Source organism: Crotalus tigris, unplaced genomic scaffold (genome assembly GCF_016545835.1).
Source record: "Crotalus tigris isolate CLP2741 ecotype Arizona unplaced genomic scaffold, ASM1654583v1 scf7180000019818.546109, whole genome shotgun sequence".
Lineage (NCBI taxonomy): Eukaryota > Metazoa > Chordata > Lepidosauria > Squamata > Viperidae > Crotalus > Crotalus tigris.
In genome coordinates, this window is record NW_024097727.1 from 125,880 (window position 1) to 141,389 (window position 15,510).

The following is a 15,510-nucleotide window of genomic DNA, read 5'->3' on the forward strand; positions in this document are numbered from 1 at the left end:
GGAAACCATCATAAATCACGGTCACATGACTACGAAATACTGCAATTGGCCATAAATGTGAGCCCGTTGCCTAGCACCTGAAATGCAGTCATGTGATCATGAGGGGGAGGGTTTGCTGCCATCAGAGCTCTGGAACCAAGTGGTAAGTAATTTTTTTTGGGGGGGGATGTCCATCGTTTTTGGTAAACAGCCAGTTGTTTGGCGAGGACTCCCTGTGCTTGTTATTTGCGTATCAGCCTCCTTGCTGCACCACACTGTCCATGCTGGAGCTGCTGCAGTGCTGGGAGCACCGAGGGTGCTGGTGGAGGAGGTCCCCAGGCTTCTGGTGCTGGGAGACTTCACCTGCCATCCTGGAGTATGGACTGAGAGGCAGCTTCAGAGTTCGTGACCACCAAGACCATCGTGGCTGTCCCACTCGCTACGGAGGCCACGCGTGAGGTGTTTGCCTTGGGGCGGTGGCAATGTGATCCGGAGCTGGGGGAGGGGTGTCTTGCCATGGATAGATCATTTCCTACTGGCTCAGGAAATGTGGTCAGCTCTCCCCACAGGGAGTCAAGGTGCTCTTGAGGGCCATGTAGGATGGACTTTGTAATACTTGCAATATGGTTTTTGTAATAATTGCACAGGCTAACTAACATGGGTTTCATTGCATTTCAAATTTGCCTTTTTCAAATGTATCCGATACCTCTGCCAGTCCTGGTTAATCAAAGAAAGGCTTTAATTCTCCTTGAAGATGGTGGTGGCGCAGCAGTTAGAGTGCAGTACTGCAGGCCACTTTAGCTGACTGTGTTCAGCAGGTCAGCGGTTCAAATCTCACCGGCTCAAGGTTGACTCAGACTTCCATCCTTCCGGGGTAGGTAAAATGAGGACCCAGATTGTTGGGGGCAATGTAAATATATATATATACATTGCTTACTGGTGTACACCGCTTAGAGAGTGCTTGCACTTAAAGTGGTATATAAGTCTCATAAATAAAATAAATAAAATAAGATTAAGGCTTGTGGCAACTTACCAGCAATAAGTTGGTGAAAGGCAAATTTAAAATACAAGAAAACTAATGTTAGTTAGCCAGTGCAATAGTACTGCAAAACTCGTATTGCAAGTATTACAAAGCCCATCCTGTGTCGTCCTCACGCTCCAGGCCCCTGATGTACCTCACTGAATCCTGGAGGGAGCTGAGGGTTGGGCTTCCTGGGCTCTGAGGCGCGGCTGAGCAGCTCAGGCTCAAGTTGCCACGTGGGATGAGAGGGGGGACCCGGGCCGTGACTTAGACTGCACCCAGGGGGCTCTTTGTGCCAGTGGGTCTCACGGCGTCCCCCGGTTTTCTGAGGTGATGGAAAGGCATAAGAGACACCTAGAACGCTGCTGGAAGGAAGCAAAAGGTGGCCCAGCCCAGGTGTTGAGCCTTCCTTAATGACTTCCCTGTGGCACTAATGATAGGGAAGCAGAGTCCTTTTGCGTCCAGTTTAGAGTGACTGGGTCCTTCCAGGGCAAGAAGGGGCCAAGGGAAGCCCTGCAAGACCACGGTAAAGAGTATTCAAGGCACCCATCAGATCCTCTGGTCCAAGTCACTTGGATTCATCGGAGCTGAAATTCAGCTGCCCAGTCCTGAGGATGGTCTGCCGGGTGACCTGAGAATTTCAAACCTTTTGGCTCTGAAGCATACAAGACCTCGTGAGAGCAGTCTGGGGTAGTGGTTAAGGCACCAGGCTAGGAACGGAGACAACGAGTTCTAGTCTTGCCTTAGCCACCACATCCAGCCGGGTGACTTTGAGCCAGTCCCTCTGTCTTAGCCCACAATGTGCAGATCAGGCGACAAGCTGGTTGGTCAGCTCCTGTTGCAACCAATGGATCAACATTTGGTTGATCCTCAAAAGTGGACACTGCACTTGCAGGAAAATGCTGGGAGAAGGGGAAGAGGAGGAAGAGGAGAAGGAAGAGGAGGAGGAGGAGGAAGCATGCAGGGTCCTCAGAACTACAAGCTCAGCCATCTCTATCCCTCCAGGTGGAATTAAGCTCTCCCAGGAGCTGGCAGGGAGTTAGGAATATTATTGTTGATTTGAATGTTCTTTATGCTGTAGGTGGCCCAGAGTCACTTGGTAGCGAGATGGGCAGCAAATAAATTTTATCATAAATAATGTAATACTCTCTGCAGGAGAGGCGTTTTCTTCTGCCCTGAAGGAGACGGTGGCCCACCCTTCTTTGAGAGACACCCCCCCCCGGACCCAGCCCATCAGGACATGGTTTAAGCACCAAAGTGGCAGCATTAACGGTGGTTGCCAGGGTCCTCTGCAGACCTAGGCCTGGGGTGGGGGGTGCATGGCTCTTGGATAGCAGTTTTTAATGCTGTCACCCATGGAACTTTCTGGGCCCCTGGGGGTTGGGAAGGGGGGCATCACGTTACATCTCCTTTTTTCCCAGCCAGTTCCAGCCACGGGCAGAATTCTCCCCCACCTTCTTTAGCATCTCCTGAGGCTGCTGGGTGAGGCAGCTGGTCAGCCTGGGCTGAGCCATCAACCAGAGTAATTTAGGTCCTTTCCCAGTGCCTGGAGGCGGTAAGCATCTGGAGGGCAGAGCGCGGTGTCTCTTCTGGGGTCCTGGGGGATCTTCCATCTGTAGCTCTGGGTGGAGGTCCTTCCCCCAGTCAGTGTGCAGTCTTGTGGCTCCCGCTTGAAGAGCAGATGGCAACGGGGCCCAGGGGGCTTTGGGTATATCTTGGGTATCATCCGTGGTTCCTCATGTCTCAGTCACCTCCTGCTTAGGCTTCTGTAACAGAGTCCACAGCGGGCTGCCCTTGAAGCACACTTGGCAGAGGCAAAATGCTGCAGTATGGGCAGTTTGGGGCCTTCCTCACTGCACCTACATCATTCCACTGCCCCATTAGCTACCCTGCGTCCCAGCAGGTGATTTAGGGTGCTGGTTATCAGTTATCAAGCCCTCCAGAGCAGGGTCAGATTTCTTGTGGGACCACCTCTCTCTCCCCCACTGTTTCTGCTGGATCCACCAGACTTAACAGACAGGGCACAAGCAATGCCCTCTTGTTGGGCCTGGGAGTCAGGCATGGAGACCATGGAGACCTGGGTGGGCCCAGCCCTGTTAGCCATTCAGGAGACGCTGAGCTTACGGAGGGATTTAATCAAGTGGTTGGGGGAGCTCAGCTGCTCCTCCAATCATTTTGTTTATGAGGGGGTGGTGTCTTGTTTATCCATGGGCGCCAAGGGCTGTCTGCGGCTGGGGAGAGGGTCTGTGTGCTAGTCACCCTGACACCCTGCATCCCGAGGCCCTGCCCTCTTGCTCTGCCACCTCAGCTGCCCTTCTCCCTCTTCTTCTTTCAGTTGCCGATAAGGGGTACCCGCCCAGCCCTTTGCCAGGACCTGCCACAGGCGACCTCAGGAGGAAAGTCCACAAAGGGCCCGCCTGGGTGTGCGTAGTCAGCCACAGAGCAAGGAGTCCACAAAGCACAAAAGGGTATAGATATTTTTAGGGGGGAGAGAAGATAGGTGAGGGGGGGAGTTGAAGCAACCCTGTGGTGGGGATGGGCTGCCAAGCACCCATATTTTGATCACATGACCCACCCCTAATGAAACCACAACTGTGCTGGTGAACTTACTTCAGCTTTCGTTTGCTTTACAGACCTGTGAAGTAAATGCGAGGATCGGTCATAAAGGTTGCAACTGTGAACAGTTCCCGAAGGTGGCGGTCCCTGAACGAAGACCCCCTTCCTTCTGTGGGAGCCCCACTTAGAATAAATCAAGGGGCACGCCTGCACACATCGCAAGCGACCCCGGGGGAATCCTCTGGCCAGGATGAAACCAAGCCAACCCCTTTATGCACCTCTTGAATATCTGATCTATTTCTCTGCCATTTGCCTTGCAGAGGGTTCTCTGGGTCTTTTTGGCATATATTTCTACGCCAAAATTAAAACAAAAGACCACTTTCTTTAAAAGAGCGGGGGAGGAAAACAGGGGGGCCTCTAGGAAGTTCTGGCTGAAAGAAATCTGGTGAGTTGATCCCGGGGTTTCCTTTCCTTTTGGGGAATGGGGTGCTTCCGGGCATTTGGGTGACATGAGCTCTTCTCAGAGAAAATGGCTAGGCTGTCCCTTTTCATGCTTTTGGTGGGTCCAAAGGGCGCTGCCCCCCAGGGGCTCATCTTCCTCTGCCACAGCCCGTTCTTCTCGCCTGCTCCTTGGCCTCGCCTGCCTGGGGAACCAGCTTCCCTGGCTGATGGCAGTTCCCCCTCCCTCCCTTCCTTCCTGGCTGCCTTCTTCCTAGGGTCAGAGAGAGGGACTCGCCCAAGGTCACCATCAGGCTGTGTGTCTAACACAGGAGTAGAGCTCCCTGTCTCCAGAGTTTTAGCCTGACACCTCCGACTCTCTCCAGGAATCGGGTGTGGAGCCATATCTTTGTCCCCTGAGGCCTAGCAGAAGGCATCAGGCAAAGGCCAGGGGAAGCACACCCGAAAGCAAAGATGGCTGTCGCTTGCTGTGTCCTCAGGGGCAAAGTCTTACCTGGCCAAGCTGAAAGGTGTGCCATGTATTATAACCTATAGTCAATCACGGGGAGAGCCTCCCTGGGGTTGACCCAGGCAGCCTTTGGAAAGCTGACCCATCTGATGGGCACGACTGCGTATGAGAGCGCCCAATGCCCGGGGTTCCTGATAGCCAAGGGAGAGGAAAGATGGCCCTTTTGCCACAAGGGAATCATCCAAAACCAGAAAACAAAGTCCAGTCTTTCCCTGGACTGGCAGGGAACTCCAAACGTTTATCCATGTTTTTCTATCGAGGAACAAGCTCTAATACCCAACCAACAACAATCAAATGAGCCAGGAGGTGTTTGACCACATCTACAAGGTACCTTGTGCCAGGCCAGGGGATCTGATTTCATTCCTCCCCGCCTGCCCCCCACCATCTTCCAAGCAGATGCCTGGCTCGGATCTGTGCTGCCCCAGGACAAGGATGGGCGGATCATCTGGGGACCTCTCGGTCACTCTCAGAGGCCTCAAAGGTAGCCCGACTGGGGAGGAGGCCTTGGAGCAGGCCCTACAGCTGTGGCCCACCGGGGGGCAGCCCCCTGTGGGCTGGCATGGCTGAAGGGAGCAGGGCTGCAGGTGGACTGAGCTCTACCTACCCAAAGTGGCAGGGAACCCCAGTTTTTTTGCCCAGGGGGAGAGGGCCAAAGGAGCTGGCATTCTTCCCTGCAGCCCAGAGTGCCGTGCCGGCCCCTCCAGTCTCGAGCAGTTAGGCTGAACCTGGCAGAGGCATTCTGGGTGCTTTGGGGCCAGGGGGAGCCCCCCATCCCTGACTGCTCTTCCTTCCCCCTCCACAGACCCTTACCTTTGCTCATGGCACTGGCTTGTGTGCGTCGATCACTCTTCTCAGCGGGCTCTGGGCTGAGGGCTTGGCTTATGGGGCTGGGCAGGACGGGAGGAGTGACAGGTCTGGGACTCATGACTGGGACGGGTGAAGTGGCCAGTGGGGAGAATTGGATGGGCGATGGGACACAAATGGTGCCAGGAGAGCTAGCTGGAAGTAATGGGCTGAGGAAGCTGGAGGGGGCACTGAAGAAGAGTGGGCTGCTAGAGCTGGTGGTGCTGGCTGGGACCATTGACCCATAGAGGCTGGAGACGTAGCTGGCTGGGAACATGGGGCCGTACAGGCTGGATGTGTCGGGGGAGCCGGCCGGGGGCACTGGCAGAAAAGGGCTGGTGGCGCCCAGGGAGCTGTAGGGGCTGGGGATCGTGCCGATCGAAGTGTCTGGGGCCAGCGAACTGAAGACACTGGTGCCACTGGAGGCAGATGAGCCGGACGGGGTCATTAGGCCACCAGAAATACTCATTGGGCCTGCTAGCGCCATCGGCCCATAGAGGCTGGACATGTCTGGGGACCCTGGAGCCAGTGAAAAAAAAGGGCTGCCATCGGGAGTGGCAATTGTGCCAACAGAGCTGCCAGGGCTGAATGGACTGCAGGTGTCTGGCTGGGAGAAAATGCCAGACGGGGAATAGGGAGAAAATTGGCCAGGACTGTATGGGGCTTGGTTGGGGTCCCCCCCGAGATTATAGATGTTTCCAGGGAAGCGTAAATACTGGGAGAGGTTCGGTGGGGAGATGCTGGGCATGGGAGGCAGTGGCAGCCCAGGTGGCCGAGGCCGGGGGGGCTTCCCAGGGTCAGATCCAGTGCCAGGTCCCGAGGGAAAGAGTTCAGAGGAGAACTGGGAAAAGGGGTCACTGATAGGGGGTGGGAGCTGCAAACCGCCATAAGAATCCCAGGAGGGGACCATGTAGGAGGGAGGGCAAGGGCCACTGCCAAAGACAGGCTGGATGGGGCTTGAGGTCTCGATGGGCTGGAAGGGGTATTGTTGGGTGGGGTAGGTCATTGAGGGCATGTCCCTAGAGCCGAAAGGGGAGCTGAGTTGGGATATCAGCTGGGTGCTGGGCAGGCCACTGCCAAAGACGGAGGTGAGTTGCGACAGGTTCTGTGTGCTGGGAGCCTCAGGAGTCCCTTGACCACTGGGATAGAATGTCCCACCTCCTTCCCCAGAAGTGGGCTTCATGTACATGGAGGGTAGCTGGGAGACCTGCTGGGTGCTGGGCAGCTCGGGGCTGCATGGAACACTAGGGAAGGTGAATATCCTCGTTCTTGGTCTAACAGTGGGCTTCATGTAGAGGGAGGGCAGTGGGGAGAAGCTCTGCATGCTGAGCGCCTCGGGACTCCCTGGAGCACAGGGCATGGAGAAAGTCCCCCCTCCCTGGGCAGGCTGGATGGGGCTTGAGGTCTCGATGGGCTGGAAGGGCTGCTGCTGAGTGGGGAGGGTCATTGAGGGCATGTCCCCTGTGAAAGTGACCTGTTGGGTGCTGGGCAGCTCAGGGCTGCATGGAACACTAGGGAAGGTGAATATCCTCGTTCTTGGTCTAGCAGTGGGCTTCATGTAGAGGGAGGGCAGTGGGGAGAGGCTCTGCATGCTGGGCGCCTCGGGACTCCCTGGAACACAGGGCATGGAGAAAGTCCCCCCTCTCTGCCCAGCAGTAGCAGGCTGGGTAGGACTGAGGAAGGCAGAGGGCAGCTGGGAGATCAGCTGGGTGGAGGGCAGGCTGCTGCCAAAGACAGAGGTGAGCTGCGACAGGTTCTGTGTGCTGGGCGCCTCGGGACTCCCTGGAGCACAGGGAAAGGGAAAAGTCCCCCCTCCCTGCCCAGCAGTAGCAGGCTGGGTAGGGCTGAGGAAGGCAGAGGGCAGCTGGGAGATCAGCTGGGTGGAGGGCAGGCTGCTGCCAAAGACGGAGGTGAGCTGCGACAGGTTCTGTGTGCTAGGCGCCTCGGGACTCCCTGGAGCACAGGGAAAGGGAAAAGTCCCCCCTCCCTGCCCAGCGGTAGCAGGCTGGGTAGGGCTGAGGAAGGCAGAGGGCAGCTGGGAGATCAGCTGGGTGGAGGGCAGGCTGCTGCCAAAGACGGAGGTGAGCTGCGACAGGTTCTGCGTGCTGGGTGGCTGGAGACTGCCTAGAGTGCTGGGGATGGAGCATGTCACCCCTCCTTGCCCAGCAGTGGGCCTGATGGGGCTGCCGAAGACGGAAGTCAGCTGGGAGAGGTTCTGGGTGCTGGGGAGCTCGGCAGTGTCAAGATACCACTTGGGCAACACTTCATCGCCGCGGATGGAGATCGTCCCCCTTCCTGGTCCAGCAGTGGGCCTGGTGGGACTGTAGAAGACGGAGGGCAACTGGGAGAGGTTCTGGGTGCTGGGGAGCTCGGCAGTGTCAAGATACCACTTGGGCAACACTTCATCGCCAGGGATGGAGACCGTCCCTCTTCCTGGTCCAGCAGTGGGCCTGGTGGGACTGTAGAAGACAGAGGGCAACTGGGAGAGGTTCTGGGTGCTGGGGAGCTCGGCAGTGTCAACATACCACTTGGGCAACCCTTCATCGCCGGGGATGGAGAACGTCCCCCTTCCTTGTCCAGCAGTGGGCCTGGTGGGACTGTAGAAGACGGAGGGCAGCTGGGAGAGGTTCTGGGTGCTGGGGATCTCAGAGCTACCAATGTACCAGTGGGGCATCCCCCCTTGAGAGCCAGGGATGGAGAATGTCCCCCCTACCTGCCTGGCAGCAGGAAGGTTGGGCAGACTGCTGCCAGGGAAGACGGGGGTGAGCTGGGTGCTGGTGAGGTTGCCGGGGGAAATGAAGGTCCCGCCTGGCTGTGTGGTGGCAGGCAAGTTGGGTAGACTGGCTGGCATGGTGAGGGGAAGCCCTCCCCCAGGGGTAGAGGGACCTGGCAAGTGGGGGTGCCATGGGATGGGGCACTCAAAGCAGTAGCCCCGCGGGACAATTGAGCTGCCGCTGCTCCGCTGAGAAGCATTTTGAAGCGAGATTGTTGCACCGCCAACACCTGCAGGATGGAGAGAGAGAGAGAGAGCAATGGAGGTGGTAGCATCTAATGGGGGCAGGAAACAGCTATTCCCCCCCTTAATCTGGTGCAGCCAAGTTACCTTCTCAGTGGGAACACATTTTTCCTTTGGACTACTCATTCAGCAACTATTTGAAGTTACAACAATGCTGAAAAAATGGATTTATGAATGGTCCCTGAAGTTACAGCTGTGGTAGTGTAATGATCACATGATCAAAATTCAGATGCTAGGCAGCTCCCCCCCCCACACTTACAACTGAAGTATGTGAGAATTGTTAAGGCACCATACCAGAAACCATGGTTTTGCCATGAAAACTGACCAGGTGACTTTGGCCCAGTCGTTCTCTCTCGCAGGGTTGCTGTGGTGGGGGAGGAAAAGCATATGTTTGCTGCCTGGGCATAGAATGGGGCAACTTGGCCGCGGTGAATTGTCATAGACTCCCCCTGGGCAAGCCTGCAGCCTTGGCATTCCTGTGGTCAGCGCAGAGTCTCATCTGCCAAGGGGAGTTTGCTAGGCCCGCCAGGCTGGGGGGGGGTGAGCCCAGGCTCTTTCCATCATTGGGTGAGGCTGGAGAGCCAGTGGCAGCTCAAGAACCGAGGGCACAGGCTGGCCTGCCCCCTTGGCCAGTGCCTGGACCAGCCACCGGGCGGGGGGAGACGATGGCAAAAAGGCAGCCGGCAGAGGGCAGGATGGGCTCCATTAGGATTGTAAGTCAAGGGCTCTCTGTACTGAAAGACAGAGCAGCAGAGATGTCAGCATCCACGACGCCTCAGGAGATGCTGCCTGTCCCCAGAAGACCAAGGGAGACTCCCCTTTGGCTATCACCAATTCAAAAGGCTACAAGAACTGAGGGAGACCCCGAGATACGGCAAGCGACAGAAGATGCAGTCAAGGTTCCGATAGCAAATCTGGAGAAGGACCAGTTTTGGAAGAGCCTCATAGCAGGAGGTGAAGAGCATTGATCCATTTGAACTTGGGGGTGGGAGAAGCTCCTCAGAATGTCAGGGATGCCAAGACCTCAGACAAACCAGACCAGGATGAAGCAAAAATGACCAGATTCAAACTCGCCTCCATCAGACACATGAGCAGAAGAACCCTATCTCTCTCCCAGGCACAGCTCCACTGCTGGGAATAGCCCGAGAAGAAGAGGTGACCAGCACTGGGGTCTCTGGACTCCCTTGCTGACCGGATCTAAAGACCAGAGTGAAGGCAGATGGCCATGGAGAAACTCTATGTGGTCATGAAGGGCTGACAGTGACGATGGCAGATAACCAGTTAATTTTCTTTTAGGAAACACCTGAAGGTGAAAATACGCAGATCCTCCAACCCTATTAATTACACTTAGTTCAACTGTCTTTTGTAAAACAGAGCATCTGCCTACAACTCGAGGCGCTACTGTGCAAATTCCTATGAAACATTGCTTGGTCTATTTTATATCACACTTATGTCACCACAATCATCCCAACTTGGGATTTGTTAATATTTAATCCAAGGCTTTTAACCTCCAGAGTCACCCCCCACCCCCACCCTCAAAAAGGTCCAGCTTTTCCCCCAGACAGGGGTGTGCGGTGGCATCAGCCGTCGTCGGTCTTGGGCTCCAGATTGAGAGGGCGAGACAGAGCCAGTCCTTTCTAGACCTTTATTGCCTTTAATGGGTGTGCACAATAAGGAGGGATGGGGGGGGGTTGTCACCAGATGAAGAGGGGCTTCCCGTCCTCCTGCGAGAGCTTCTGGAGGCAGGTCAGCAGCAGCAGGCAGTCCTCCACCATCTCGGGGGGAGCCACACTCCTCACTACCTCCTCCAAGTGCTGGATGTCGCTGTAGGCGGCTGCCTCGGGGCTGGTGGCTTCTGGCCGCTCGCGAACGATGCCGAAGGTGTTCACCGTGCGCTCCGTCAGGCCCGGGTGGACACTGGGGTCATAGCCCAGGGGCTTCAGGGAGTCCATGATGCTCTTGTAGCGCTGCATGATGGTGTCGGACTGCTCCTGGCTCAGCTGCAGAAAGGGGTCCTTTTCTCTCTGGGGAGAGACGGGGAGCATAAGATGGGTGGGGGGCAAGAGGCACAGCCTGAGCGTCACTTGGGGCCTCCCAAAGAGAGAGTCCCCTAACCAGGAGAGATGAGAGCCATGGCTGCCCCCCCTTCCGAGGGAGCCCGGGAAAGCAGCCTCTGTGGGCGGGGCAAGGGCAGGGCTGAGTCCAGCCATGGGGGGCAAACTACCTGACCTACCCTGCACCCTGCTGGCTACCGGAGAACCTGGGTGGGGGCTGTGTGCTTTCCCCATGCAAAGCCCCAAAGGTCACTCCAGGTGGAGTCACAGAAGGGGGTCATGTGGCTGCCCCAGACTGAGGAGCCAAACAGGCCGTTGCCACACCTCCCAGGGTAGAAAGCATCTCCTCCTGCCCTGCAGATGCCCTCCTGGGGTAGGGACAGGCTGCAAGGGGGGGGGGTCGCTTCACCTGTGAGATTTTCTCAGGGATGTTGCGAACGGTGAAGCCGTAGAGGCGGAGTCGATCAGGGAAGATGCTGGAGAGGATGCGGCGGTCCAGCTGGAAGGCCACCTCGCCCACAATGCGCTCTTGCTTGTTGGCTTCTGCAAGAGAAGGCCAATCAGCAGCGACCCTTGCAGCCCCGGCTGTGGCCCCTGGCAGCCCCTCCCACAGCTGGGCTGGCTTCTCTCTCAGGGACCAGGAGCTGCCCCTCCCAGAGCCTGGTCATCACTGAGGGGAGGGGGAAAGACGCTGCTGAGAGCCAGTGGTGAGCAATGGTCGTGGGTGGCCTGGCCTGGCCAGGACCCCTCCCTGCTCCATGCATTTCTGTGCTCCAAAGCGGGGGGGGGTGATGGGGGCTGGGAAGGAGGCAGGTTCAGGATGACTTGGGCATCACCTCGCCCTGGCAGGGAGAAGGAAACAGGGACAGCCGGAGGCTGCGTTGAGCCAGTGCCATGGGTGAGGGTGCCATCCGGTATCTGGGCACAAGGCCAGCCAGGCCACAGTCAAGGGGGCAGAGCAGCGGGGCGAGCAGGGTGGGGGTGGGACCCTACCAGGAATGGGGCTGGGGAACACCTGCTTTTAATTCCATCTGGAATTTGACAGAGTAACTTGGAAGTATGTTGCTCTCGGTTTCTTGCCTGGGCCAAACTTTTTAGCGTGGAAGGAGCCACGGGGCTCCCAGCATAGCAGAGTCCTCCTGCACCCCTCCACTAGGTGACCACCCTCTCCTCTGGCCTGGGCCCAGTCTCTGGGGCAGAGGGTCCTAGGCTCTCGCACCCCCCCGCCACGGCTCACTCGCCCGCCGCTCTCACCTTGCTCTCTGGCACCGACGGTGCTGCTGCTGCTGTCTGCGGCACCCTCTCGCTGGACCGAGCCACTGCTCTCCTTCGACTGCAGGGCGGGCGGGGGCTGCAGGCCTCCCTCTGGAGCCGGGGGCTCGCCCTTCCCGACCTCAGGCGGCGGGGCCGAGATGGGAGGGGCCACAGGGAGTGGCGGTCGGGCAGTGGGGTGCTGGCTGTCCTGCAGCAGGGGTGGAAGGGCGCTCTGGACCTGAGCGGCGACCAAGGGAGCACCGCCACCCGCCGCACCACCTGCCCCCATCCAAAAGGCGAGGGGCAGTGCCTGGGCAGGCACGGGGCCTCCTTGGCTGAAGCCGAAAGCCTGGTAAGCGGCAGGGCTTCCACAGGCGAAGGGTCTGGGCGCTGGCGGAGAACGCTGGGCACCAGGCTGGGGCCAGCAGGGGAGGAAACCCGGGGGGGTGCTGTTTGGGAAGGCAGCGACGGGGTTGCTGGGTGCGGCTGGGGACAAGGTCGGCAGGTGTGGGTGCCACGGGAAGGCGCACTCGTGGCAGTAGCCACGGGAGCCGGAGGGATGGAGGGAGATGGGAGGGGCGGCCGGGATGGCGAATTTCGGGCTGGAAGCGCCGCTGGCTGCAAAGAACAGAGAGAGCGTCTTCTGAGCGAGCGCTGGGCATGGCAGTGCAGAACAGGGGGCTCTCACTCACTCCCCAGAGGCCTAGGGGTCTTCTCCAGTGCTTTGGGGGAAGGGAAGGATACCTCTGTATTCTGTCCCTATAGATCACCTACCGCCCCCTCTAGCCCTGCTGCCTTCTGCCACCATCACACACACACACACACACACACGATTTGCTGGCTCAGCTCCCTTCTGCAGAGTCTCCTGGACACTCCTGCTCCTTTTCACTCAGCAGGCCCGGGTGCCGTTTCCTCACTGCGAACCTTATTTTTCTTTATTATACAGAGGGATGTAGCTCCCCCATGTACTCTCCCGAAGGAGCTCTGTACAGAGGGGGCACTCCTTAGGTGGGTGTGCTGGCTGTTGGGGCGTCCCCTTTCCTGCTCCCTCCAGCCCTGGGCAACCTGCCCCTACAAGGCCGGAAGCTGCTGGCGGAACTGCTGCCTTTTTCACCAGCACAAAACCTTCAGATTTCAGCAGAAAGTCCGGCTTCCAAGCTCTGGCATCCCAGCCATGACTGGCACCCCAGCTCTAGAGCAGGGCACGGCAGCGATGGCCAGAGCCCTCCTGGGGGCAGTGTCCTCCCAAAAGTGACCACAGAGATGCCCCCTGCCTGGAGGGCAGGGTGCAAGTGCGCACAGGTCTCCCATTGATCAAGCTGGAGGCAGCCGGTGATGCTCCCGGACAGAGTCCGTCCTTGGGCAGAAAAACAGGCGTGGTTGTGGGAATGAGGCCCAGGAAGAGTGGACCCGGGAAGTACAGCATGCACACCTACAGAGTGCTGCATCTTGGAAAGAGCAGAGGCGGGAATGCTACTCGCCTTTCCTGGGCCTGTGTGCCCGGAGCCCCCCCCCATTTGCAGCCAAATGCATGCTCCGACTGATCGCTCTGCTTGTAGGTGACCACGTTTCATCTCTGGCATCTGAAATCCCCCTCCCCTTCGTTTCATTTGCATTTTAACTTCATCCAACTCCACATTTTAAAACCCACAGGAACTAAAACTGTTATCCTTCAAAATCTGCCCTTTTTCAAGTTTTGATAAATGAAAACTGATGGAAAAAAAAATGCTCAAGGCCAGGAAGGGGCATGTGGTGAGCTCCGAGGAAGGGTGAGTGCCTCTTTGTGTGTGGGTGGTGGTGGTCCTCCTTGCCCTGGTTGGCCTCCTCCCCTAGAGGTCACCCTCGGACCAAACTCCTCTCCAGTTCAGAGAAGATTGTCAGTTGTGGAAGGCCAGGAACGAGGAGGGTTATCTGGACCCTTTTCCCTCCGGACAGTCTGGCTTCCATAGAGGGACCCGTCACAAGGACCCCCAGGGCTTCTTGGTTCTGATCTTTGGAGGAGCAGACCCATTTGTTTCTGCGGTCTTCGTGGAACCTCCATCGAGGGCTCATCCTCAGGGTAATTTCCCGATGGCTTCTTCCTTTACTCTTCATGGCTGACACTGAAAGGCAGAGCCTGTTTATCTTCCTGGTAGCTTCATTGCCAATTCTAAGGCTGGCTGTGCCTTGTCATTAGTCACCATAGCAACAGCACTTAGACTTATATACTGCTTCACAGGGCTTTACAGCCCTCTCTAAGCGGTTTACAGAGTCAGCCTATTGCCCCCAACAATCTGGGTCCTCATTTTACCGACCTTGGAAGGACGGAAGGCTGAGTTGGCCTTGAGCCGGTCAGGATCGAACTGGTGGCAGTGGGAAGAGTCAGACTGTAATGCTGCATTCTTCTTTATATTTAATTTTAACTCTGCTTCCCCCTCTGCTCCTTGACTTTTATTACTAGAGCTTGCCAATCCTTTGCATTTTTGACTGTCTATGCCAGGGGTCCCCAATCCCCAGTCTGTGGACCAGCATCAGGCCACGGCATGCCAGAAACTGGCCACACAAACAAGTGAAGGCCCATCTGTGGCATGCAGACAGCCTGCAAAATTACACCCCCCTCCGGTCCATGGAAAAACCTTTCTCCACAGAACCTGTCCCTGATGCCCAAAAGGTTGGGGAACTCCGGTCTACACGGTGTCGTCATCAGCATAGCATATCGATGTTTCTTCCTCCAATTCTAAAACCACAGTCATCTTTTTCCAACCCAGCTTCCCTTCATATACCTAGTAGATAGGTTGAATAAATAAGGGAAGCATATTGTTAGGCTCCTTTGCCAACCTGGATCCAGTCTGTTTCTCATATTCTGTCCAGACCAGGGGTTGTTTTCTTGTATATAAGTTTCTCATGAGGACAATGAGATGTTCTCCTTGGGCGTCTTGGATGCTGACATCTCTGCTGCTCCGTCTTTCTGGGTCTTCCTTCCCTCGTCCTTTGATCTCCTTTCAGCTGCTTCCTGTCTGTCCCTGGGTGTCCCTTACATGCCAGTTTGAAGTCGGACCCCCTTCTGAGCTCAGAGATCTTTGCTTTTCCATGTCTGTTGCTGTCCTGGGTGTCTTTACAGAAGCTGTAATGCTGTTTCTTTGTCTCTTCTAACAGCTCTCTGAAACTCTGTGAAGCTCTTTCCTGAGAGTTTTGTCTTTCCTCGCTTTGGCTTCTGATCTTTTCTCAGCAATTTCCATGGTTTGTTCCGACATCCACTTTGCTCTCTTCTGCTTCTCCATCTTTCGCAGTCTCTCATCACATCCTCCCTTAACGGTTTCTTTAAGTTCATTCTACAGTTCCTCTGGTTCTCTGTTGAGGAGTTTCAGGACTTCACAGAGATTAACAAAATAACAGAGTTGGATGGGATCTTAGAGGTCTTCTAGTCCACCCCCCTGCTTAGGTGGGAGACCTTATACAATTCCAAATAAATGGCCGTCCAAACTGTTCTTGGAAACCTTCAGTATTGTAGCACCCACAACTTCTGGAGGCAGGTTGTTCCACTGATTAATTGTTCTCACAGTCAGGAAATTTCTCCTTAGTTCCAGGTTGGATATATTTTTGTTAAGTTTCCATTACTATGTCATGACCTCAGGTGCTTTGGAGAATAGGTTGACCCCTTCTTCAGATATGGGAAGGCTGCTATTATATCACACCCACACCCACACCCACGGTCCTTCTCTTCATCAGACTGGACCTGGTAGGTACATGTTCTGGTCCACACCATCGGAGCTGACTGGCTTTCTTCTTCTTCATCAGCTTAACCGGGAGCACTTGTGATCCGTTCCATAGTCGGTGCCTG

The 15,510-nt window shown here is 56.3% G+C and overlaps 1 protein-coding gene across 5 annotated transcripts in view; it reads right to left on the reverse strand.

The window, feature by feature from the left end:
* Positions 1–15,510, reverse strand: part of SPATC1 (spermatogenesis and centriole associated 1) — a 31,349-nt gene that overhangs the window by 1,569 nt on the left and 14,270 nt on the right. The window contains exons 3-5 of one of the 5 annotated variants that reach the window (XR_005559312.1): positions 5,334–8,369; positions 3,611–3,635; positions 2,455–2,766 (exon numbers count right to left, since the gene is read on the reverse strand). Coding sequence is in view for 3 of the 5 variants with exons in the window: in XM_039364662.1 (XP_039220596.1) it covers positions 3,628–3,635; positions 5,334–8,369 (3,044 nt within the window). In the remaining 2 variants the exon portion in view is untranslated. Of the gene's footprint in view, positions 1–2,454; positions 2,767–3,610; positions 3,636–5,333; positions 8,370–10,053; positions 10,407–10,845; positions 10,980–11,690; positions 12,309–15,510 lie in introns of those variants that run through there. The other 4 variants (XM_039364663.1, XR_005559313.1, XM_039364662.1 and 1 more) reach the window with 4 other exon arrangements.